Below are 25,107 nucleotides of genomic sequence, written 5' to 3' on the forward strand. Positions count from 1 at the left end.
TATACACATGTGTTGGGACAGAGCCAGGAGTGCAGTTTCCAGGCTCTCGGCCTCACGTGGAAAGGTGCTGGCTCAGGTAGTAAATGGCCATCAACTGTGATTGGACGGCCATCAGCTGTGGCTAGTTGGCGTCAGCTGTAACCAGTGAGTCATTGGCCACTAATATAACTGCTATGGCTATGCTAACAGAAAATGGGGCTAGCAAGAAGACGGTGGCTGAACCTGCAAGCAGCACAGTGAGGATTGCAGATTCTGTGGCTCCTGCCTCCTGTGTCTCCAACCCAACCTCCAGTGAGACTACAGTGGTATGACTCCCCTACCGGTGGCTCCATGGGTGTGCATTTTGGCCTCACCATATCCTGCGTTCTTATGTGGGGAGCGGGACCAGAGACCCTGCAGGCCGCCCCGCACGACATGTTCCAGAGATTAGGATGTGGTCGTCTTTGGGGACCATTATTCTGCTTACCACAAGGAAGAATGCATGTGCAACTTTTAGCAAAGTTATTTGCACAGAGTAGGAATTGAATTAAAGTGAACTATGTAAGCATTAATTGACTTACACTCAATTAATATTAGATGTCCTTTTAAAATCGACTATCTTTAAATGAAAGGGTTATAAGCAGAGGGAAAAAAGATATACATGACTCGCTTAACTCTGCACTGATAAAGAGCTCTGAAATCTGTGCCTTGTTAAGTCTTCAACCTGAAATTTAAAAATGTGTCCACATACCAACTAGCTCAAATCAAAACCTAAAAGAATGAGTGAAATACGTGAGAGGAATATCTAATTGTGTTACTTTTGGCCTTTTTAAAATATTAACCCCTTATTTGGGTTTGGCATTAGGAACCTTGGTTTTAATCTTTGTAGCTAACACTGTCCCATATAAATTCTTTTTCTTTCCCCTCAAAATGACATTGCTAGGAGAAAAAAACCCCATAAAATGTTGGTATCCCATTTATTATTTTTTTCACTACAACATGCAATCACTATTCTGCATTTCCGAAAACATGGGGATTAACCGAGGATAAGGATGCTATGACCTGAAATGAAAATAAGCAGCCTAAGAATGCCTAACTAATCCTTTTAATTTAAAATTTTTCCTGTTATGTCAGCATTCCTAGTGTTATGCCCTAAAGATAGCGTCAATACATTAAGTCAAAGCTTAAGCAAAGTGTCTGGCATGAAGCCAGGAAAAAGAAATATGTACATATATAGCCAATAAATCTCTCTTGAGTCCCCAACATTTGTTAAGCACTTTCCTGGATGTGTGGGAGTCAAAAAGGATTAAGACCTAGTCCTTACCCTCAAGAAGTTCACTGGAGTTCTTATTTGGAGTCCACATATAGACTTAAGGAGTATGAACATTCTATTCCTATGAAGTTTGTGAAACGTTAAGGGTATGTACATTTTTCAAGAGATCAGGTCCACAGGTTTCACCAAATTTTCAAATGGGTCCATGACCACAGAATGTTTAATTATCACTGGTCTGATGCAAACCTACTACTTTGGGTTAGAAAGCTATGACAGGTAAGTGCAGGTGCTCGGTACACCTTTCTTGTTCTCTCTATGCTCTCCCTAGATAACTAACTAGAAGATGCTGAAGGAATGGGAAGTGAAGTGGTGTGGGGCAGAGAGATGTCGGGACATATGTACAATCACTCTGATTCTGTAAATTGAATTTTGCCACCAGTCTTAATTATGCCCATTTTCCTCTTGGCACTACACATAATTCATTCTTAGTGTTCTGCTATAAATCATAAAATAAACTATCATTAGCAGGTTCAAATTTTCTCCTCTGCTAAATTTTATCTTTGTCCTACATAAAGTTTACAAGGGGCATGCCATTTGGAATTCAGTTAATAAAAACACAACATTTTAATTGCCTTGGTAGCAATTTCTTAACTATACACATATTTGGGGAAGAAAACAGTAAAATAATTTTATAGGTCAAATCTTATTGCAATGATTTCCAAGGAGAAGACAAATTATTTCACTATACTTTTATTTTACTTGTAGGCTTTCTGAAAATAAGTAGACCAGCTAAAGCTTGGTAATCTTTTACTTACAGAGAGATTTTCATACTGATAGTGTACATTGCATTGGGATTTGACACGTATTACTCACACAGTTATTTTCCTTGTTTCTGGAAAAAGTAAAGATACTGTAAGATAGGCAACAAATTTAACTATTTGGAAATGCAACACACAAAACAAAACTCAAAATTACTGCCAAGAAAATGAAAATGTGATCAGTCTACGCTTTGAGATACTATGTACTTCAAGAGCTACTCTAAATATTCATTAATCATTGAAGGGACTTTTAAAGGGCAGAAAATTTTGCCTAAAGGGTTAATTACTTTAAAATATTTTCAAATTTATTTGAAATGTCATGTTACCAAAACCAGAAATGGTGCTTTACTCAGTCTCAAAATGAGTGATAAAATTGGTCTTCTGATATATTCCATCCTCAGATATCCTTTTATTTAACATTTGCCAACATGATCCAAAATGTGAAACCTGAAGGGAAGGACAAAGTAGGGCATCATTGCTCCTCAAAAACACTGACCACAAACTACACAACTCATTGGTTCCACTGCCCTCCTTCTGCCACCCGTTAAAAGCTCATCCAACTCATGAGTAGATCAGAGGTACTGAAGTAGAACCCTCCTTGCTGGCACAATTCAGTAGTTAGCAAAGATGCTTATTTAAATTTCAACATTATTCCCCTTGCTCTTACCAACTCACAAAGTTCAGCAGTAGTTTCCATGAAAGTTCCCTCTATAGGGTAAAGGGATGACTCAGATGGAAGCCAATAGCTTACGATATCTGTATTATTTTTCTTGCTCTTTTCTACCTCTCTTTCATTTTCAAATAACAGCATATTGAAAGTTTATAAGAAAATATCATCAACTTACTCAATTCCTCTGTGTATAGCAGGCAGTACATTATGGATTTTTGTAATTTTGATGTGCAGTTCTGTTCTAATATTAGATCTTGTATTAGACTATATATAAAACTTCATGTACAAAGTTTTGGTTAGAAAAATATGATCACCATACTTAAAAAAAACATTTGTCAGTGAAAAATAGTATTCATTGAAATCTACCTTCTTTTTCTACTACTGCTTTTATCTCAATCACAGAAAAATAATGGGCTATAACTTTTTCTAAACACTATATATTAAAAAAGGCAAGCATATTTAGAGAAAAAAATATTTATTCTGAAAGAACTGCCAATATTCAAATGAGAAATTCACTAAAAATTAGTTCAATTAACACTATTTCTCATGGACCCTAGTACCTAAACCAGTAATCTAATTAATGTCAATATATTCACAGATAAAAGTGAGATAATAGTTTCCTAGAGTCTGTCCTGATACACACTGCCATGTAACCACAGCGATTCTAGCTAGATTGGGTTGTTTGGGGGTAGAGCGGAGGGGGGGTAGGAAGAGAGGAAACAAATAAACAAACAAAAAACCTGTAAACTAAATACCGACCTGAAAAGTGCATTAATTTTTTAAATTATTATGAAATACTTCATGGCTTATAAAAGCGTAACCCATGTAAGTCCAGAAAAGTGAACCTGAGTTTCTTTGTGAAGGTATCTTCAAAGAGATAAGTTTTCCTGAAGTCTAGATAACAAATGATACCTGAAGGACTTATTTTTCCAGGTTAGGCATAATTGTTCTAAACTGTTTAGATACCAGACCATTATCTTTCTGGACTGCAATAATACTACCTCATATATTTCAACAGATAAAATGTTTCCTATTGAATAAAGCACATGGAGAACACAATGACAGTCTTATTAATTAATAAGGCATATGTTCCCAAATGCTTATATATACCTTTCTTCCTAAATTGCAAATCTGGATATTTCAGGCTAAAAGAAATAGAGAACTGGGGTGGGTGGGGGGGTTAGGGTTAGGGTTTCAGTGTTACTATATCATTGAGGGGAAAATCTCTAAGGACCATTCAACTTTATTTACATCCTATATCTACTCAGTTGGTCTTTGACTCACTGATCAGCATTCAAGTATCAATGACTCCGTGTGAGCTCAGTATATTTTGGCTCCCATTGAATTGGGGTAAGCAAAGAATTACTTATGGCAGAACTGGTAGAAAATCCCTGCAGAGGGAATGACAATGAGTATGTATACATTTACCCATGCAACTTTTATCTCAATTATTTGATATCACTTTGAACCTAATTTTAGAGAGAAAATGATGTTTCCTTATAAGTAGATAATATGTATGTATCATCACACATAAGGTGATCTTAGAAATTGGTCTGTTATCTAATTAACGCAATAAAGATATGGAACATATAAAAACTAAGTCATTTTTGGCAGATAGTCTCCTTAATTTTTTCCTAAAACAAAAACTGAGCTCATGCATACAAAGATCAGATTGGTGTTTGCCAGAGAGGAAGGGCGGAAGGATGGGTGAAGGGAATGAAAAGGTACAAACTTGCAGCTGTAAAGTAAAGAAGTCATCGGGATGTAATGCACAGCATGGTGATGGCTGGAGGAGGTCATCTAGACAACGGGATGACAGGTTGACCCTCAAGCTGGACCCAGGCATTCTGAACGTCCTCACCCCTCCCATCCTTGGAATGTACATTCTGCCCACTGTTTCCATACTAGGAGCTGTTACAAGAATGCAGCCTTGAGACTAAGGTGTTGTGGTCACTATCTGAACGGTATACATTACTAAACCCCATTAAAGCTTCTATATAAACTTTTAAGATTCTGGCAGGTCAGTGTGGAGATCTATTCCTCTTGTAGTCATCTAAGACAAGCCTCTCTTGCTTGTTGGACCTGCTGCCTACCAATCTGGAGTTGCCTGTCTCTTTCTTCAGTCTTTCCTTTTCCTCCATGTTTCAGATTTCAGGCCAGTTTCAGATTTCACCAGGGGAACTCCAACAGTTTCAAACCAACGGTAATTATAGTTATTACTGTACTGTATATTTGATAGTTGCAAAGAAAGTAAATCTTAGTTTCTCATCATAAGAAAAAAATGTAACTGTATGGTGATAGAGGTTAACTAGACTTATTGTGGTAACCATGTCACATTATATACACATATCAAATCATTATGTTTTGTACCTGAAACTAATATGTTATATGTCAGTTATCACTCAACAAAATAATAATTACAAAGATATACTTTATTTTTATTTTACCTTATAGGTATACTATGAAGTTGCATTCCGGAAAGCTAAATATTATTTGGTTGGGATGATGTAAAAGCATTAAGTTAAGGAACCATTTTTATTTCAGGTGGATTATTATTTGTTTCCATGCTGAAAATATTAAGGATACATGTTCTGGGTCTTTATCATTTCTTTGTTTTAAAACATATCCAAAATTCGGTTCCTATATATTAGGTTGGTGCAAAAATAATTGCAGTTTAAAAGGTTAAAAATTGCAAAAGCAGCAATTACTTTTGCACCAACCTAATATAATCTTAATGTCCCCACTGGTATAAATAGAGATTGAAAAAACAGAGGGTGCTATTCTGAGGGCCTAGTACTGAGCCCTAATTGCTTCCAGGCAATGACTATTTTGACATCGATGGGCTCTGTAAAACTTTTCCTAGTGCTGGTAATTTTTCTTTGGTTTCATGTTGTAGCTTTCTGAAAAGTTTGAAATATTTCCTGTTGCAGAACAACGGCTTGAATTTTCTAATGTGTGTGGTATTGTGACATGATTTTCTGATCATAGCTTTTTTTCCCCTTTAGGAAGGGAGACCTATGTCTTATGATGCTGTGTTACTGCCCTTCAGCTCAATTTGGAGCAGAAGTGTGATGTCTTCCTCCTCCAGGATATATCTTGTTAAGGCTTTAGCATTCATCAAAAGGATGTCAACATTAGATTAAGATGTGCTGGTCTTTAAAGAACATGACTCTATATTTGTAACCACATAGAATGACAGCTGTCCAGATGCTCATTGGTACATATAATTTTGAAATATTTGTACCTAAATTCCTATTCAAAGACCTATTGAGAGAAATAATATTTGTGGAGGTTTGACACAGGAAGGATAGGTTCGACAATTTACTCCTAGATTAAGCAATAATCAAAAAGCTATTTCCCTGTTATTGAACTAGCATCTTGCTAAACTTATTTTTAGATTTTTAATTAAATTTTTTTAACTTCCTTGCAGTTCCTATTATATCGAAAGGTATTATAAGAAGTAATCTTACGGGTACTGTAAGTACTATACACTCACTGTTGAGATGTTTCTTACAGCTCGCAGTGATATTCTGAGATGACTCAGTACAAATACTTCTCCATTCTGAGTAAACAGGATCAGGGTAGTAAGAAATATAAGTTTTAACCTTATCGATCATGAAATGAATAACTAACCCTGTTTCTCTTTCTGTGTTGGCTGCTAGAAATCTTAGAACTGAATTTTTTACCAAGCTTTAAAAGTATATAGGAATCGTGTCACGGATTTATGTTCTAACTTCACCTCTGACTGCATCCCACTCTTCTTACCTTGTAGTTTGTTTGCTTGGAATTTCTCCTATTTATCTTGGTGCACTAAATACTTCTTTATAAGCCACTTTAAATCCCTTCTGATATAAAATGGAACGTTAAAAGTAAATGGTGTTTGAATGTGTTGTCTTTCCACTTTACAAAGTTTTTCTCAAAATAAAGAGTACGTCAGAGGCAAGGCTCTAACATTGTCATAGTTTAGAATCTTTGGGAAGCAGGCACTGAAAGAAGATGGAGTTTACAGTGCAGAATATTTATTATGGAATATTCTTCTGATAAATCCCTGGAGAAGGAAGAAGAAGAAGAAGAAGAAGATAGGATTTGAACGAGGCAAGAAGTTAATCCTCAGCACATGCTGCTCAACAGCCTCAGCTGCTCTGGAGCCAAATGGCCTGTCAGAGTTATCCTCCTCTGGGCTGAAAGGAAGAGGACTTTCTACTCCCTGCCTCAATCAGTCATCACATGTTGGTTGCTGTAGGCCAGGGGTGTCCAAACAGTGGGCCGCGGGCCAACTGCGGCCCACAATCCATTGTTAATTGGCCCGCAGCAAATTCGAAAAATATACTTAGTTTACTTAAATAAACCAGGTGAGGCAATACGTACTTCACCTCGAGTGAGTGGCCCGGCTGTTTGTGTATTTTACCGCATATGGCCCTTGGTGAAAAACGTTGAAAAAAGTTTGGACACCCCTGCTCTAGGCAGAGGCTGACTTTGGGCAACATGTCCCTGTAGAGCTAAGGCTTCTTTGACAGAGTTGACCACTAAATGCTGTCTACTGAGGACACTCCATAAGCCCTCTTGAAAAGAGAAGTGTAGCACCCCATCTATCACAAATATTCTAGGTACATCACAGACCCTGAGAAAATCAGAATAGGGAAGTTAAATACCCTTGAGAAGTTATTTTGCTCATAGAGTTATGTGCTTCTCAAATCTCCTTCTACTCTTCCTAGAGAAAACTTAAGAGTATATCACCCTGGAAGCATACAAGTTGCGTGGTGAATATTCTATATATATTGCGTGTGTACGTGTGTGTGTGTTAAAACAACATATATTTATTATCTCAGTTTCAGTGCAGGGACGTCTCAGCTGGGTCCTCTGTTCATAGTCTCACAAGGCCGCAATCAAGGTGTTGACTGAAGCTGTTGTGCATATATTTAGTTATACAACATCTATCAGTGTCTATTTTGTGCTGTATACAACTTAGACTTTAAACATGGACTCAAAGTAGAAACCATCCCCATCATATATTTAAGTGGACAGCATTTACCTTTCATGTTTCCTATCATTACAGTATAGTAATAGTAATGTCTGGCTTCATAATAAGTACTCTAGCCTTGTACATTTTTTTATACTCACGGACGAAAAAGACTGCTCTTAGTAAATGCGGGACCACATGACTTGAAACACTGAACAATTAGATAATTTGATTCATCAGCATTATATTATATATAGGCAAATTTTTCACTGAATCTATTAGTCAATTTCCACCCCCTTGAAGCAGAACTCCAATTCACCACATTCTTTAAACTCCATTACTACATGCATTGTTCTACTCAGTTGGTGAAAGAAAAACATGGAGATTAATAAAGCGTACTTACAGAGTATATACTAGGTGCTTCTGCATAAAAGATTAGTTTGCAAGTGTTATAGAAATGTTATGAAATATTTTTCTTTTTTTTTAAATCTTAAATTACTTTTTCCCTTTCAAATCAAAAGCAGATAACCACAATGGATTTTTTTTTTTTTTTTTTTTGGGTCATCTGATTTTTTGGTTTTGAATGGCATGGACCCTAAGGTCTTCTGGTCTGAGTTCTCATCTTCCAAATGAGAAAATCAAAAACTAGAATTTAAAGAGGCTTGATAATTACCCATTTCCTGAGGAAAAACATCAGGGTTGGAATCCAGGTTTTCCAACACCCAGTCCAGTGTTTTTTCTCCCTCCTTGCTCCATTCATTAATATTAACAGCTCTAAGAAATCAATAGCACAAACAAATTTCCCATGACCAATGTCTGCAGTGGCAAGATATCCCTTTTATTATCTCCTTTCTAAAATGATTTCATTTTTAAGTAGCTCCCTTGAGTACATAGTTGCAACAATTAAAGATGAGCTTTGTTTTTACCAGCCAGTGTTTTTTTGACATCAGTGATTAATAGTCTTCTTTCACTTGCTAAGTTTCTTTATCTTGGTGAATAAAGGCTTAACAAATTGTTGGGCAAAGAACAAAACTCTTCAAATATACCTGAGCATGAAACAACCTAACAAATTTAGAGACTGAAAAGATGAGCACATTAGTTTATTTTCATTCATTGCGAGGAAATGTAGCTTAAGTGGGGTTGACTTTTTATGACATTTATTTAGTTCTTGAATTGACTGACAAGCCTATTAATGTATTCCCTGAACTTTATTAACGTAATTGGAAAACTGCTCACATGTCAATCAACTTCTAGTCAGTAATTATGTTCGTAAATATGCTAAAATTATTAGCTTTTAATTTGACCCATCTACACACTTTCAAAAGAATAAAAGACATTTTCTTTTTCTAGAGGAACAAAATATTATACTGACAAAATGTCCAATAAGTGCTTTCCTAAAATGGACTTCCTGAAATGGTACTCAAAAGTTCACCATCATCAGATGGCCAGCAAAAAAGAGTGCCAGAGTAAGGCATGTAACCGCTTTAAAATGTGCAGTATCAAACAATCTATGTAATTAAAGCTATAAAGAAAGCCTCTGGAAATTAAATATGTGCCTGGGCAGGGATTATATATCCATAGTCTGGTTTAAAAATATAGGCCTACCATAGAATAAGAGAATGAAAAAAAGGAAAGAGGCATATATTTAGTGTCCAGAACACATCCTTTAAACCTAGAAGAAGCAAAAAGACTGTATGTCAAGTCACTCAAATATACTATTGTCCTAGTGCACTTGCCCTTATATAATAAAAATCTTTGTAGTCTCTGAGTTAGAAACTCAAGTCAAAGGGCACTGGACCAAACAAGAAAATAGAATTAGGCCAGGATAACAGAAGAAATCTGTTGGCGATTTGTAATCTCATGTCAGTTTTTGAAGATGGACAAACTTCTGACCTCTGCAACCTCTGGATAATTTCTGAATAAAGATGGACTTTGGTGAAAACTACTATATTCTCATATGCTTTTAAAGAAGGGACATTATACAGCCTACAATGATCTGTAATAAGAAAAACCATTGAGGAAACTTACTGATTCATTCTTTAATTTATATATTTTCTCCTTAGATTTAATTGTTTAATAAATTTAATCTTTATCACAAAGTTAAAATATGTATTTATAATTGAAACTGTGATTGAATTCAGGTTAACCTTTATGTAAGGAAATAAAGCTCAGTTAATACAATTATAGATTAACAATCTTTTCTAGATGTAAGCCATGTACCTAAATTAATACTTATTGTTAATTATTTGAAGGGTAAACTCAGAGATGATACAAATAACTTGCTTACTCAACATCCCTGTTAGGAATAAAACATGTATTCACTGGCACCACATTATCATATAATTTGTTATTAATTTTACTTAGAAATGCTGCAATGTCATTTTGAGTTCTACAGCATATTTCTATGCAACCAACACATGATTAATCTAAAAAGCATGAGGTAATAATGTAAAAGAGTAAAAATATACATTTTCCATTCTATTAGCATTATAATTGCATTTTTCTTGAAAAGTATTTGTGTTCAGGATAAATGTGCCCTTACATTTTAGTGTGCAAGAAAAATAATATAATTTGATGATTCTGTTTGTATTTAGAGACTGTAAGTTAGTTAGCATGATTTATGATCTACTATAAGTATGTCAAAGTATAAAGAATTGTGTACCATATTTTTTCAATTACTCTATATTTAAATAAAGTATTTCTAGAAGGCTGCTTCTTTTCATTGTGACTTGAATCAAAGGAAACTGAAGTTGGATTGAAACAGAGTATTGGAAAGCTGGAGGATTACTTTTAAAGAGTTACTATCCATATGTCAAAAAGTTCTGATATTTTAATGTATCCATCACAGGTTATCAAATATTTATTTTAATGTATCAATCATGGGTTCTCAAAGATTTATTGAAGGGGTGACTCAAAGGAAAATATAAAGTGAATCACAGACCAAAAAAAAATTATAATGTGGTGTTAATGGATAATTTTTGATCTTGGTAAGTGGGGATTCGTATGACTATAATAGCCATTACACTTAATGGAATCTAGGAACATAAATCCCTGGAGACAATGACAACACATCTTTCAACATTGTCAGTTACTTCTGAGTCATTTTGATATCTAAATATTGAACATTTCTAATCATAGTCCTTCAGTACAGCAGTTTCGATATAGCAGTTATGGAAACGCATACCTTGCACAGTGAGATGCACCTGCATTGTTCTCGGTGTATGTTGAGTCTGAACAGAACACGTGTATGGGCCATCATCTGTTACATCTACATTCTGTATCTGGAGGCTGTAGTCCCTTTTATTCAATGTTGAAATTGAAACGCGAGGATCCACTGACCACTTATCACCTCCCGCAAAAATAATACTTGACCGGTTCAGCCAGGCACCCTTTGAAGCTCCATCTTCCAAATAACACCTACAAATTACCAGAGACAGGACACCATTAATCAAAATGAAAATGAGAGACATTATCTTTGTTCTGACTGTATTTCCATATGCTGAATTATAGCACTTCATCAAATGGAAACATCAGACATAAACACAGGAAACATGAACAACATAGTACATCTTCCATTCCCAATACAAATGTGAAATAATACCTGCATACAGTTTTTCTTAAGTGTGTGTGTGTGTGCACTTTAATTCAAACCCAGTCAAAATCCTTTTCCATTCTGTAAAGATGACAAGTACATCTTGTCATCAAGTACATCTTTAAATACGGTTAAATTAGTTCAAATAATTTTAAACATTGAAACGCATTGCTTTCTTTGAAATTAGAAGAAGTAAGAAAGGTCTATGAGTCAGTCTGGTTCAACCTAACCGAATTCTGAATATAATGTACCAGATGCAGAAAGCATAGAATAGTATCATATATGTGTTTATTTTTTAAATTGCCTGCATTTGCAGAGTGGTAAGCTGGTACACTGAAACTGTAAATTGCATTTTACTGATAATATTGCTGTTGTAATTAAATGGAGCTATTTTAATATAATACTTCTAGTAGCAAATTCTCACTGCCTTTTCAATACACTGACCAACAGTTTTTCCAGGAAGCATTCATTTATCCAATAAACATTTATGAAGCTTCTATTTATAGATTCAAAAAGTATTGCCCTTGCTCTCCAAAACTTAGTCTAGTAAGGAAGACAACCAAACAATGCAGTTAATACTATACATTAAGAAAACTATTTGTATTAAATCAGGCTAAAGTTTCATGAGAGACAAAACAGGGTTATTTGACTCAGAAAGGGTGTTGAGGTATAGAAAAGGCTTTCTGAAATAGGAAATGCCTGAGATAAAGAGGTGAGGAGTGGAAGACATAACATTCTAGACAGAGTTGCTATATGTGAGCAACACCAGGGAAAGGTGAGAGAGAGAATCAGGCATTTCAAGGAAGTACAAAAAAGCACAGGGGAGGGATGAGACATGAAACTGGAAAGGTAAACTGGCGCCAGATGATGATGGCAATCGTGATGACAATTAGTAGAATTTAAGGTCAAATTTGAAGCCATTTATTCAAAGTTGTATTCTATAACGAGATTCAAAAATATATCTTTGGATCTAATAGAAGTCTGGCACATCAAAATTTAAACAGAAGGGCTGTGGTCATATGTCAGTGATTTTGCTGAGGCCTGGAATTCTGTTTCATCTTGGAAAAGTTCTGATACAAATTAAAGACTGGTTCTCTCAAATGAGTACAAAGCACAGCTACAGAATGAAAATACACATAGGCACATTGTACATGGAAATAGTTTGACAGCATTTCCACAGAACACCTTGGGGGATTGAACACAGTGTTTGAGATTGCTACAAAATTGCAAGCTGAATGCAACAGGGTAGGCTGCTGCCAACTGTATGAAACTAATCAGTGGGTGAAAAAATAAAAAACAAGGTACACTGCAGAATCTAATTTGCAGTCAGTTTCACCGTCAACAGAATCTAAACTAGTAGAAGTGATAAAGGTCATTGTTAATTGAAAAGCTTTTCCTGATATATTTAATGAAGAAAATAAAACCCACTTTAATGACAAAATTGAACAATTATAGTGTATTGTTATGCTTAATACTATGAAGAAAGAAGATAGAGGAGGCATACTGCCCATTTCTCAAGATCACATTTGTACTGGTAGAGGATAGAACACTGAAATACCACTAGTAGGACTGATAATTCCAATGTTTGTATTTACTATCTGGATTCATCAAGAGTTTATGGTGTGACCTCTGCATTCATGACCTTCACACATTATCCTATCTGGTGCTCATAACAACCCTGTGGGGGTATGGACTGCTCTGAAATCAGTAGAAAATTCATCACTAGAAAATAGCAGGAAGGTTTAGGTTATGTGACTTGCCCAAGCCACACTGTTAGTGAGTGGCAAAGTGGAATTTATAATCAAGTCTTATATTTCTACATTCAGTATCCTTTCTACCATAATGTAAATCAAAGACTTTGAAAACAGGTTTCAGAAATGGGAAGATGATTAGAATGTTGCAGAAATTACTGCAAGTAATTTCTTATTTACTGAATGTGACCAACTACTTAACCTGTCCTATTTTACAGAAAGCAGAAAATTAATTATTAATGGATATTTTACCATGAAAGTCTGATTTTGAACACTCTGTCTGCCATTTCCCTTTCCCTAGAGACAGCAGCAACTTTTCCTTTATTTGGGGGGTATTAGAGCACCATAGAGATTAACTAGCCTTAGACACTAGAGCTTTCATAGATCCAATTTGAGTTAGAATTCCTAATCTTATCATACGCACTGTTCCTCTGTTCTGCATGTCAAGGACCATCACAGGAGAATAAAGTTAACTTCTGCACTGTGAAAATGAAAAAAGCCCTTAATGTCTCCTTGGGTCAGATAAGGATATTTCATAATTGTTACTGGTCCCAAAGTTTTACAAGATATGCATGAAAAAGACCCTTGAATGAGACTCAGAAAAAAAAAAAAAATCACTGTTTTTCACTTTTTTGTTGTTTTTGTATTACTGTCTTGGATTGCTATAGAATTATTCTCAAATTACACTACTGAGTTAGCACTTAAATAACTCAAATTACCACATACGGAATTTTACAAATTGGGAATAGTAAGGCTGAAGCATGGCATTCTATTTCATAAGAATCTTAAGATACTTATATAGAATATAGGTAGTAGTAAGATCAATAATGAGGTGATTATATATTAAAAATATATACATATATATCAAATAGGCCAAACACACACATGTGATTCCTTGAGAATAAGCACTATGTTTTCCACCTCTCTAGCTCTACATTCACCCTATTTCGTCTTCCTTTACAATATAAAGAGAAGTATCTGATATGTGTATCTGTATTAAGAAGGAATCTAGGAAGAAGGAAGGTAATTAGGACACGGGAGCGGGGAGAGAAGAAGGATGGGACGTGCTGATAATTTAGTTTTGAACTCTTTGGGAACCAAAAACTTTCTTCTTGGTTTAAGAATTCTAATGCCTAAAAATATAAATCTCTTGTAATCCTGTCCCATATGGAATTTATAATTTAGCAAGGATGACAAAGTATATTCGTGAATAGCCATCGCACAGAACAGGATGTGAATGTAGAACAAATTATTGTTATATTTGGGTTATTGTAATTGCCAGAGATTCTCTAACCTCTGCCCTTGAAGCCTGTAGACAGGTCCATTCTCCCCATCAAAAACAGAATCCACATTTTAGAGTGTAACTCAGATCATTAACAACTCCAAGCCTTCCCATTTCACTCATAAGGAATACTCAATTCCCAATAGTGACCAATGGTCCTATGTAATCTGTCCCCTTGATGCTTTTCTGACTGGAATGGCTACCACTCCTTGCTTTGCTCTAGACAGGGGTCCTCTAGGTGAACTTCCAACACGCCATGCATGCTCTTGCCTCAGGAAGTTAGCATTTTATGTTACTTCCACTTGGAAATCTCTTCCATCAGCGTTCTGCATCATTAGTTCTCTATCTTCTGTTGGTCCTTTCACTGAATTATCTAATGTATTAAATAGCAAAAACTGTTCTTGACACTCCCCTTTGACATATTTCCTATTTACTTGATTGATTGTTTTCTTTCTCTCCCTGCTAAAAGTAAGATCCAGAGACTTTGTTTATTTGGTCATTTCTGTATATTCCAGAGGCCTACACATAATGGACAATAAATACAGATATTTGTTGAGTAGAGGAATGAAGGTAAACATTAAGATACTTTTAGAAAGGATAATAGGGTAAAGTACATCCAAAGTCCAAACTGCAATCTAGTTGGGAAAGCAATGTCATGTCTGCATTCATTCACGATAAAATATAATTAAATGCGAAAATCTGTGGCCTACACAAAAATTGCTGTAGGAGACATGGGATGGACTAAGTAAGCAATCTGAGTCAGTAGGTGTGGAAATGAGCTCAGTGAGCAGAGTAAAGTAGTAGGTGTGGGGCACGGGTGGGCTGGTCTCATAACTACTTTAAATAAGAAAGAACTACAACATTTAACTCTATACTTCAGGAACACTTAAAACCATTAACGAGTCTGCCTAGTATGTGCTAGGTACTTTGTTAGTCACCTTCCACTGACCCTCCTGTAAGGCTATGAGCCAGATCCTATTATCCTCATTTCACTGATGAAGAAATGAAGGCACTGCGAGACTGTATCTTGCATAAAGCCAGTCGGCCTGAACTCTTCGCCATGGTGATAGACTATGCTGTGCATTCTTAGTCAGACAGCAGGAAGGGGGAGGGGTTCCCCTGTTTAGGATGGGGGAATTCATGTGAGAGGCAGAGGTTGACAAAGTCAGTAAAGACAGTGAGGTCATTAATGGGGACAGGGAGAAGCAATGAATCTAGGGTCACAAACACAGATTCTTTTTTTCCACTCTCGACTTCAAAATGGAACACTTTTATAGCTAGTGAGCTCAAGATCCCTTTGAAGTACAGACAGTAAAATAATCTGAATAAAAATGTTCACTAATGAATAGATCTTAATTGAGTATGACATGGATTTTCTTGAAAGTGTTTTTTTTTTTCCTTTTTAATCTTCTAGATTACCTACTTTATAGGAAGATGAGTGAAGCAGTACCAAAAGTACACTGTTCAGCAGCTGTGTTCACACCATGACAAATGTCATGACAGACGCTTACGTTGTCAGTCAATCCTCTAAATATTTTGTATACATATTTCCAAACATCTGGTTGTTGGAAATGGATAGAAAATAGCCTGAATATTTCATGTGGTTTTACAGTTGTTAATTATATAAACCCAGGCATAAGATGGTTAATGCTTTTCTAATAAGAATTGCATTACTTCTGAACTCTTTTAAGGAGTTCCTTTATAAATTACATCACTACACATTAGTCAGGTCCCTATTTTGGGGGTAATGAGTCCTATTTGGTGAGCTGCTAGTTGATCAAACTGATGTTAGAATAATGCTAACTGACTCTGTCGGTGATACTGTCTCCTATGGTGATTAAATATGAAAGTTGGACATAAGAGAGTTTAGTGGAAATTAGCATATTTAGGTTATTTATTATTTTTTTAAAGTTTTATTAGGAAAAAAAAGCATATGCTTGCTGAGGAATGATTTTTTTTTTAACGTTTTTATATCTCTAATTCCCTATAAAACTTTCCAAAAACATAAGCCTTAGCTCTATTACCAGTATCTCACACAACAGGATTTATTTAGCTCTATGGAAAGATACCAGCTTTTCTTGATACATGTTAATTAATGAAAGTTCCTATTAAATATATTAATTGACAAAAGAAGAAAAGTGTAATTTCCCTTGGATTCAAAACCAAACCATCTGAAAATGATATTCCTATGAAGAAATTGATTAGTTACTTTTACAGCTGTCTTTTCTTTGTATCACAAAGTTCTAAATTTGACAGGAGAACTTTCAAAAGAATACAGAAAAATTTAAAAAATTCAGAACTCCGTACAACCTCCATGCTAATTCTGCATACAAAGAGAGTTTTGATATCCTGGCTTCCAGGCCAAAATGAAGTAAGGGAACTAAACCAGAGATTAAAGGAAACAGAATAAATTCTATCTCCTCTCCACTTGCATTTGTTTTGAAGGCTCTCTCTTCTTTATGTTTCATACCAGTTATTCAGTAGATAATACCATAGATATACACGATATAGCTATAGATATATAGATTCATGTACACATATGTCTACGTAAATTTTATATATAATATATATATTATTTGCCAGATAATATTATATATAATGTGATGGTTGATTTAATATTTTAAGTTATATTTGACTACCATTAGGGTAAAAACTACATTGGGGCAGAAACTATTCTTATCATCTTCCTGTTTTGAGAGGTGTAGGAGGTACATGACATTGTTAAGGGAAATCCACACAATCAACAATTTGTCCAAAGAGCCTCACTTATTTAGTAGAGTACTCATGCCTCATAGATAATTAAAATTATATTTTTAAAAAGATATCTATGTAAAAATGCACTTCTTCAGGTAACGGTTAAATACTGTTGTGTAAATAATAATATACTAACCAATATTATCTGCCAGATATTGTTGTTAAGTGCATCATATATATATATATATATATATATATATATATATATATATATATATATGAGAAATATATATATATATATATTTCTCATTCAATTTTCACAATAACTCTTTGAGATAGGTACTGTCAAGTACTATCATAATACCCATTGCACAAGAATAAAGTAAGGTACAAAGAGGTTCAGTAACTTACATGTTTAATTGCATTAGTACCTAGTAATATTAAGGACACATGTATATTTATTTTTAGAATGGGAATTATGCCATGTTGGGCATATTTTACTTCTCATGTAGTGTTATAAAATAAATTTAAAAATAACACTGATTTTTCCTTTTGTGAAAAAAGAAAGGCATTTCCTGTATATTTTATTGTAGTACTTCTTTACAATAATAAAGATATAATAAAAATATATTGGATAAGAGACTGAAAGTTATCAGCTACTATCTAATTATAAGACCACATTCTCCAATACATCAATATAATAATTTTAATATTAGAAATCAGAGAAAAAATATCCTGAAAACAATAAGGCTTTTTAAAAGTCTTTCTTGCTTTTTTCCCCCCTCACATAAAACTATACTTAATTCCTAAAACATGGGAACTTTAATGCGATCAAGTGATAGTATAAATTCATACCTTCTAAACTTATTTTCATCCACAATTTAAATTCTTTAAGTCCTTATTTTTTAAGATTTATAATATAACATTTTCAATGCCTAGAAAAAGCATTAAAATTTGTTTTTGGATTAATCACTAAATTTCAAACACAAATCATTTATTTTAACTTGTAATTAAACTGCGCTTTTCTATAATACCATAATTTGTTTTATCTTACTTTTTCCATTGATTCATTTAAGTCAAGCTTCCGTGTAAGCATAAATATCTCTTGTTTACAAAGGACAACACCAAGAAATTTTTACATTTAGGGTACTTCGATACATTACTTGTAAATCACTCAACATACAAATCAACATTTATTAAGTAAAATAAGCATAGATGGAGTGAAAGAGAGACTGTACTATATAACTAAAGAAAATAGGACAGGGTGAATGGCAAAATAACTTTATTTTGGGACTGTTACTGAAGTCTAATTATCATCATCTTGTCCTGAGAATAATAATAAATTCCATTTGCTTAAAGATGACTATGGGTTAAGAAGTATAGAAAATACTGTAATACATGATGTCATTTAACACTCACAGAAGCATTTTGAGAGGTAGGTAGGTCTCATCTTCCCATTAAGAATGGTGCATGCATGAATGCAGACTTAATGAATGAGGCAGAGAATGTAAAATGGAAGGTGTTACATATTTAAGAAGTTAGTTTAGCACGTGCTTTGTGCAAATGACTTTCATCATGCATCAAATAGGAAATTTCTTTGTCATTTCTACTTCTTCGTTTTTGAATTCAACTAAACCAGCTTGCTTTCTCCCACATGGACTTGAATGTGAGATATTTGGATCTGGAAGGGCTTCAAGATTTCTGTTAACTAGCAGGTGCTCTGAACCGCTGTGGGGAGACTTCTACATGCAGTGCTGTCTCCCCAGCAGATGCTTCCTGAAGAAGTTGGACTTTCACCTCAGGAGCTATAAAGGGAATGAATATTACATTCAAAATGCATGCAGGGGATGTTTAAAATAACCGCATCAAACAGGGAGAATGTAGTCAGGCCCAGAGAAGTGATTGAGCTAAAGCTCTAAGATCCAGGCAAACTCTCTATTCCATTCACTTTGGGACGGAGTCAGGTACAGACACCTCATTCTCAAAACAAGACAAAAAACAACATGGAATTCTGTACTAGAAACAGTTTAGCAACTCCACCTTCTTACATCAACCATCTTTGTGTGTAAGTCATTTAGAAAGTATACCATTTGCATATAAATACAGATGATAAAAAAAGAAACAAAACAACGGGATGTACAGAAAAGTTCTAAACTCATTTGTTTTGGGAAACTAATTAAGTATATGTTTCTTTACAACATCAGTGAATACAGACAATTATAAACCAAAATACCTATGAGAATTATTCTCTCTCTCACTCTCTCTATCTCCCTCTCTCCCTCTCTCCCTCTCTCCCTCTCTCCCTCTCTCCCTCTCTCCCTCTCTCTCTTCCTCCCTCTCACTCTCTCCATATGTTGATCTTTAAATTTTATGATGGTGACTGCTGGATTTTTCTTCTTTCATTTTTTTCCTAATAAAAAGTATTCTGAGCACAAATTTTATTTTATGAATAAAAATTGCCTACATAGCACAATTAATTAAAGCCAGACTTGCAATCAGTAACTAAAGTAGCCATTAATCCATATTTATCTGTCCTCTCATGAGAAAGTTGACTAAACTGTATTTCAGTATGAGCGATGCCTTAAAATATAAATTAGGGAATGTACCGCGGGGCGGGGGGAGGTGAATGAGGAGGGAGGACGTAGTGTGTTTTTTTGTTGTTGTTGTTGTTTGTTTCTTAAAATCTGCTCTCTTCAAAAACTTACACTGATTATATTTTCTGAAAGGATGTTAAAAGTTAAAAATAGTCTCAGGTTTAAGTCTTTCCTAGATCACATGGACAACTTGTCTTTGAGAGGGGATATAATGTAGTGAGTAATTATAGTTAATATTGGAGTTCAAATGTCAGCTTTCTTGTGTACTAATGCTGGCAACTTGATCAAGTTAATTTACCTTAGTTTTTACCTCTAAAATGAGATTGGTAAAATTATTGATCTGACAAGTTTGTTATGAGAATTAAATTCGTTGTTTAACATGTCCAGGATGGGCGGCAGTTATCCCGTAAGTGTGTAATTAAAGGTAACTATTATTAACCTACCTTCCTATGGTTAACTTTGTTTAAAAAACAAAACAAAACAAACTATCATCACCACCAATGACAACAAAAAGGGCTGTGCTATAAAATATAATTGGAAGAAGGAAAAAGAGGCCTCCATAGAGTTTTTGTTTATCTATATTGTCATAGCACAGAACTGTTCACAGAAATAACTGCAGTTAAATGAGTTACTCCTTAAAGTACTTCTCTTATTTTACCCTCCTTGAACTTCCAGAAAGGCTTTTTGTCCTTGAACTTCCAGAAAGGCTTTTTATTTCTTTGTACCTCCCTATTTTACAAGCAGAACATACAGAAAAAAGATAGCTTCAATATTATATTAAATATATATATATGCTTAATATATATATATATATATATATATATATATATAATATACGTATGTAATTTGTAAGTCATATGTGTCTAATCACTATGTTGTACACCTGAAACCAACATAATTTGTATGTCAACGATAATTAAATAAATAAAAACAAATTTAAAAAGTTTTCTAACTTAGTCTAACATAAATTATATTGCGATTCAAAAGAATATTAGAAACCAACTCCCTGGTTTACTAGCAATTTTTTCTGGCAAGTAACTCAATCTATATTAAGCTTTAGTTACTTACCGGTATTTGCAAAATGAAGATAGCACCACCTGTACTAAGTAACTTTTGGATATAAGATCAAATGACACTGTCATGGGAGATACATTTATAAAGTTATACAGCGAAATATAAGTGTAAATGTTTCATAATTACTATAAGGTTGTATGAGTTAACTTCCTAACTCGAGTCTCTATTTGGAGATTACAATAGCACAGTTATCTTCCCAAACTCAGTGATATGAAGTGAAAGGTTTCTAATTGTTGTCTTTTTGCTTTTATGGTCAAAAAATGATTTTCTACACTATGTAAACTCTTTTTCTTTCTTAAATTGCCACCTAAAATTTTTGTCATAACCTGTTTTCTTTGCAAAAGTTATAATATCTTATTACTATAAATATTGCTATGTAAAAATAAACCTGTTAATTCTCATTTTAAATGTGTCCAAAGAAATCTATATAGCATAGTGATTTAGGTGTATTTATCATCCACCTGAAAACATGAACAAGTTCTACTTTAAACGAAATGCTACATTGTCTACTTTTCTCCCGAAACCCCTGTTTTTATTCTACTTTTACCCTATAATTTGATTCTAATCTATTTTCTTTCTATTTTTTAAAGTCTTATTGAACCTTATCATCTCTGCAATAAAATTAAGTATATAAATTGGCTATAAAACTTTTCATGATCATAAGAATTTAAGTGGAAACAATATTCCAGATGAAGTTCTTTTTACAATTATTAATAGGGTACAATTGATCAAATTATATAAATCACACATTTTGATAAATATTTATTAATCATTCTTTAATTCATGTATTAGGTTGGTGCGAAAGTAATTGAGGTTTTTGCAATTATTTTTGACCTTTTAAACCGCAGTTACTTTTGCACCAACCTTATAGTTAATACTAGATGTCTTAATACTAGAGGTGTTTTTCCAGATACATGGACAAACATTCTTGTTCAAGTAAGCATGCTATTTGCTTACATGAAACAGGGCCCAGAATCAATTCTCCAAAACTTAGTTTACTTCAATCAGACTAAGTGAATGGAAGGAGTCCAGTTATAAAGTTGCCACTCAAATCTTTAACTCCATCAAAGTGATGTAAGTATAGTAATCTATCACCAAAAATTATTCCTCATGCTCTATCAGTTTATAATCTTATTGTATCTTCCTGTGGATATGATGAAAGCAAGTTGGAAACTGCCTACTCAAACATCAAAACCAATATTTTCAACCGTTTTGTTACTTGAAGGTTTTACATTTTGGGCCATGATGCATGATATGATTCTGCATGTTGCGGAGATTTTGTGAAAGATTATTGTGAGAGCAGGAGGTACAAACTGGAACCAATCCAACCACAGATCTACTCTCAGGCAGGTCACTTTTAGGAAAGAACACGTATGAAAATTTAAGACCAAGAAATTTTTTAAAAACTAACTGTTTCTGCATAGGTCTAACAAAGTCACCATATACGCTAAGGTATTTACACCAACCACAGTTTCAAATTTTTTGATACATGGAATGCTGAATTTTTTATCTTTTCCTACTATTCAGCTATTGAACTCCTTATTTAAAGCTATCAGCATATATCCCCCCCCCCCTTTTAACCTTCAGCTTCAATCTACTTGATTGAAAGCTGTACAGTAGGAAAAAAAGAAGATTGAATTTGTATGAGAATCATTGAAATATTTGCTTACAGATTAATTATAGTGACCCAAAGACATTCTTTATAAAGAACATGTACTTTTTAAAGGTAGTTGCCTAAAAAAGTATTTTCATGTCTATCTGTGTTAAGTTTATATTTAAAGTTACTGGAAATCTGTTAAAAACAAAACAAAACTTGGGTGACAGGCTGTATTGTAATTGTTCATGTATCAATAAATTAAAAATATCTTATCTCTTAAAACTAATAATAATGTCTTAATTTTGCTAAATCTCCTGAGCTTGATTATTCCTTTGTGTTAACTCAATATTTAAACACATTTGAAAACTTTAAGCTAATACCCATGTATTTTAAATGTTTGTTTTTAAACATATATAGGTAATCTCTTAAGTTTCTTTTCCTTTTGAGAAATCTAAAATATGCTTTTTTTTCTATGATCAACTCTTCTTGCTAAATCTTTGCTGCTTCAAGAGATATGTGTGCATTTCAAGAGGTGTTTATGTGTGTGTGTGTGTGACAGAGAAAGAGAGAGAGAGAGAGAGAGAGAGAGAGAGAGAGAGAGAGAGAGAGAGAGAGAGATCATTTGATGCAAAAATGGACAAGAAGTGTAAATTAATATTTATAATTACAAGAATATAAAGAATGGAAAACTTGAGTACGCAATCAACATTTAACTTATAGTAATTACATCTGAGCTCTTTCCTACAAAAATACCAGAACCTCCCCAAATAACAATGTATCTCTTGCTAGAGGATCCATCCAGCAGTAGTCTCTAGTGGACAGCTGGACCTGTCATATCTCAGTGCCTGGCTGGCTGAAGAAAGAGTGTGCCTCCAAGGGATGTAAAATTCCACTGTGATTTATGAAAAGCTGAAATTTCAGCCATGAATTTCTGGCTGGACCTCTGTTTACTAGATTGCTATCTATTTACCTATCTCCATGACTGAATTTTCAAGGTCAGAATTCTGTGATATTAGTCATTACTTCCTTGAGTTACTCTAAAGAGTTAACCTGAGGAGTAAAGAAGATAATCATCACTATAATGCTCTCTAAAAACAGGTGAACTAAAATCTGGGGAAATGTTGATACGGTTTCTCCAAGAATAAGTGTACCCTGAATTCAGAAAGACGTGGGTGAATCACAATTCTTCCTGACACTAGCCTTAGAAATTTGTGGACTATTTATTTTTTCTAAATCTTCATATTTAATTATTTAAAATGGGAATAATCATATGTCCTTGAAAGGGCTATTTTTAGGATTAACTGAAATGCCCCAGGTGACGCGACCTAAACACTGAACCTTAGCTATCATTGCTTTGGAAAGCAATTCTCCCTTTCATCTCTATTTCCTGCCCCTCATTTAATAAAGCTCTCCTAAAGCCTGCATTGCCCCCAGCACATCAGCCATCTTGCATCTTTACCCCACACTGTAAAATTGGCTATTTAATCATTTAGCAATCATGCTAAAATGTAAAGGACCCTAGTTGCTAACATTCATTGTGATGTTTAGTAACAAGTGCAGTGTCTGTCACATAGTTCTTAAAAAAAAATTATAAGCGTATGTGTGTGTGTGTGTGTGTGTGTGTGTGTGTGTGCACGCATTTTAAATACTATGAGAACTATAAATAAAGTACTGTGACAATTATGCATAAAATAAGTCACAAACTACTGGAAACAAGAGTCGGGCGGGGGGGAGCATAGGCAGGTTTAGCACAGAGGTAGCGCTGACATTCACTTTACTCCCATTGTACTTACATCTTTGCTCCTGGTCAGCCTTAACTGAAGCACGCACAAATCTCCTCTGGATTTCCTCCATGGTTCAAAAAAATGGAATATATCATTTGGAACAAATGGGTATACCCACTGTCTACACACAGTGTACCTGCTTATTCACTTTCCTATAAAAATAATTTAGTGATGTGAAAGCTTTGATGCACTGAAAGTAGCACAAATCACTATTTGTCTCAAAAAACAAATAGAAGCCATTCATAGTGGCATTCTCTTTCCTAAATTTCCAAAACACGGGAGGAAAACTCTGAGGCTGCTATAAATAGATAAAGAGTTGGGGAGGAAGAGTCATAAAGAAAATTTACTTGATACATGAAAATATGTATTGTTTAAATGTGATAAAACCATACTCATTTGGATTTGATTGGAACAATATGATATTTTTAGGTTTCGAAAATTTTATCTGATGATCTACAAACATTTCATGGTTAAATATTATCAATATGTATGTTGTTTAGTTCAGATTTCCTACTTTGTAACAGTAAGTCTTTCGTTTCTTAGCAAAAGATAATTTTGTCATTCACTGTCTTTAAATTTACCTCCATTTTCTTGCTGAAAACACTAGTAATGACTTTTGGCATAATTTGTAGTTAACGTAATACATATTTGGAGAACACAATTAAATATGATAAATGCATGATAGTAACAAATTAGAGAAGAAAAAGAGGAAGAATGGAAATTGAATGTTTTTTTAAGTAGAAATATAAAATGTAGTGCTCTTAATATTTTAAGCATTACATATAAGTTTTGTTTTGTTTTGTTGCTTTTTTTTTTTTTTTACTTGAAATATTTGCCTCCTGAAGACTGTTTTATTCTTAAGCTGGCTTCCTACATAAGGAACTCTGCAATTCTCTTCCTTAGCCATTAATCTCTCACATGAAGCTGTCAAAATCTTTTATGAAAATCAAAGTGTACTATATCCACTTTTCTTATCTTTCACAGTGTATCAGTTTCAAGCAGCCCAGAGTTAGTTAAGCAAAAACTGCCTTGTAAAAAT

General features: G+C 34.2%; 1 protein-coding gene across 2 annotated transcripts in view; it reads right to left on the bottom strand.

The window, feature by feature from the left end:
• Nucleotides 1-25,107, bottom strand: part of NEGR1 (neuronal growth regulator 1) — an 840,333-nt gene that overhangs the window by 482,366 nt on the left and 332,860 nt on the right. For both annotated transcript variants that reach the window (XM_074334947.2, XM_074334948.2), the window contains exon 2: nt 10,885-11,117. In XM_074334947.2, the coding sequence (XP_074191048.1) occupies nt 10,885-11,117 (233 nt within the window). The remainder of the gene's footprint in view (nt 1-10,884; nt 11,118-25,107) is intronic.

Source organism: Rhinolophus sinicus, chromosome 14 (genome assembly GCF_057876585.1).
Source record: "Rhinolophus sinicus isolate RSI-liver-muscle chromosome 14, RSI-T2T, whole genome shotgun sequence".
NCBI classification, from domain to species: Eukaryota; Metazoa; Chordata; class Mammalia; order Chiroptera; family Rhinolophidae; genus Rhinolophus; species Rhinolophus sinicus.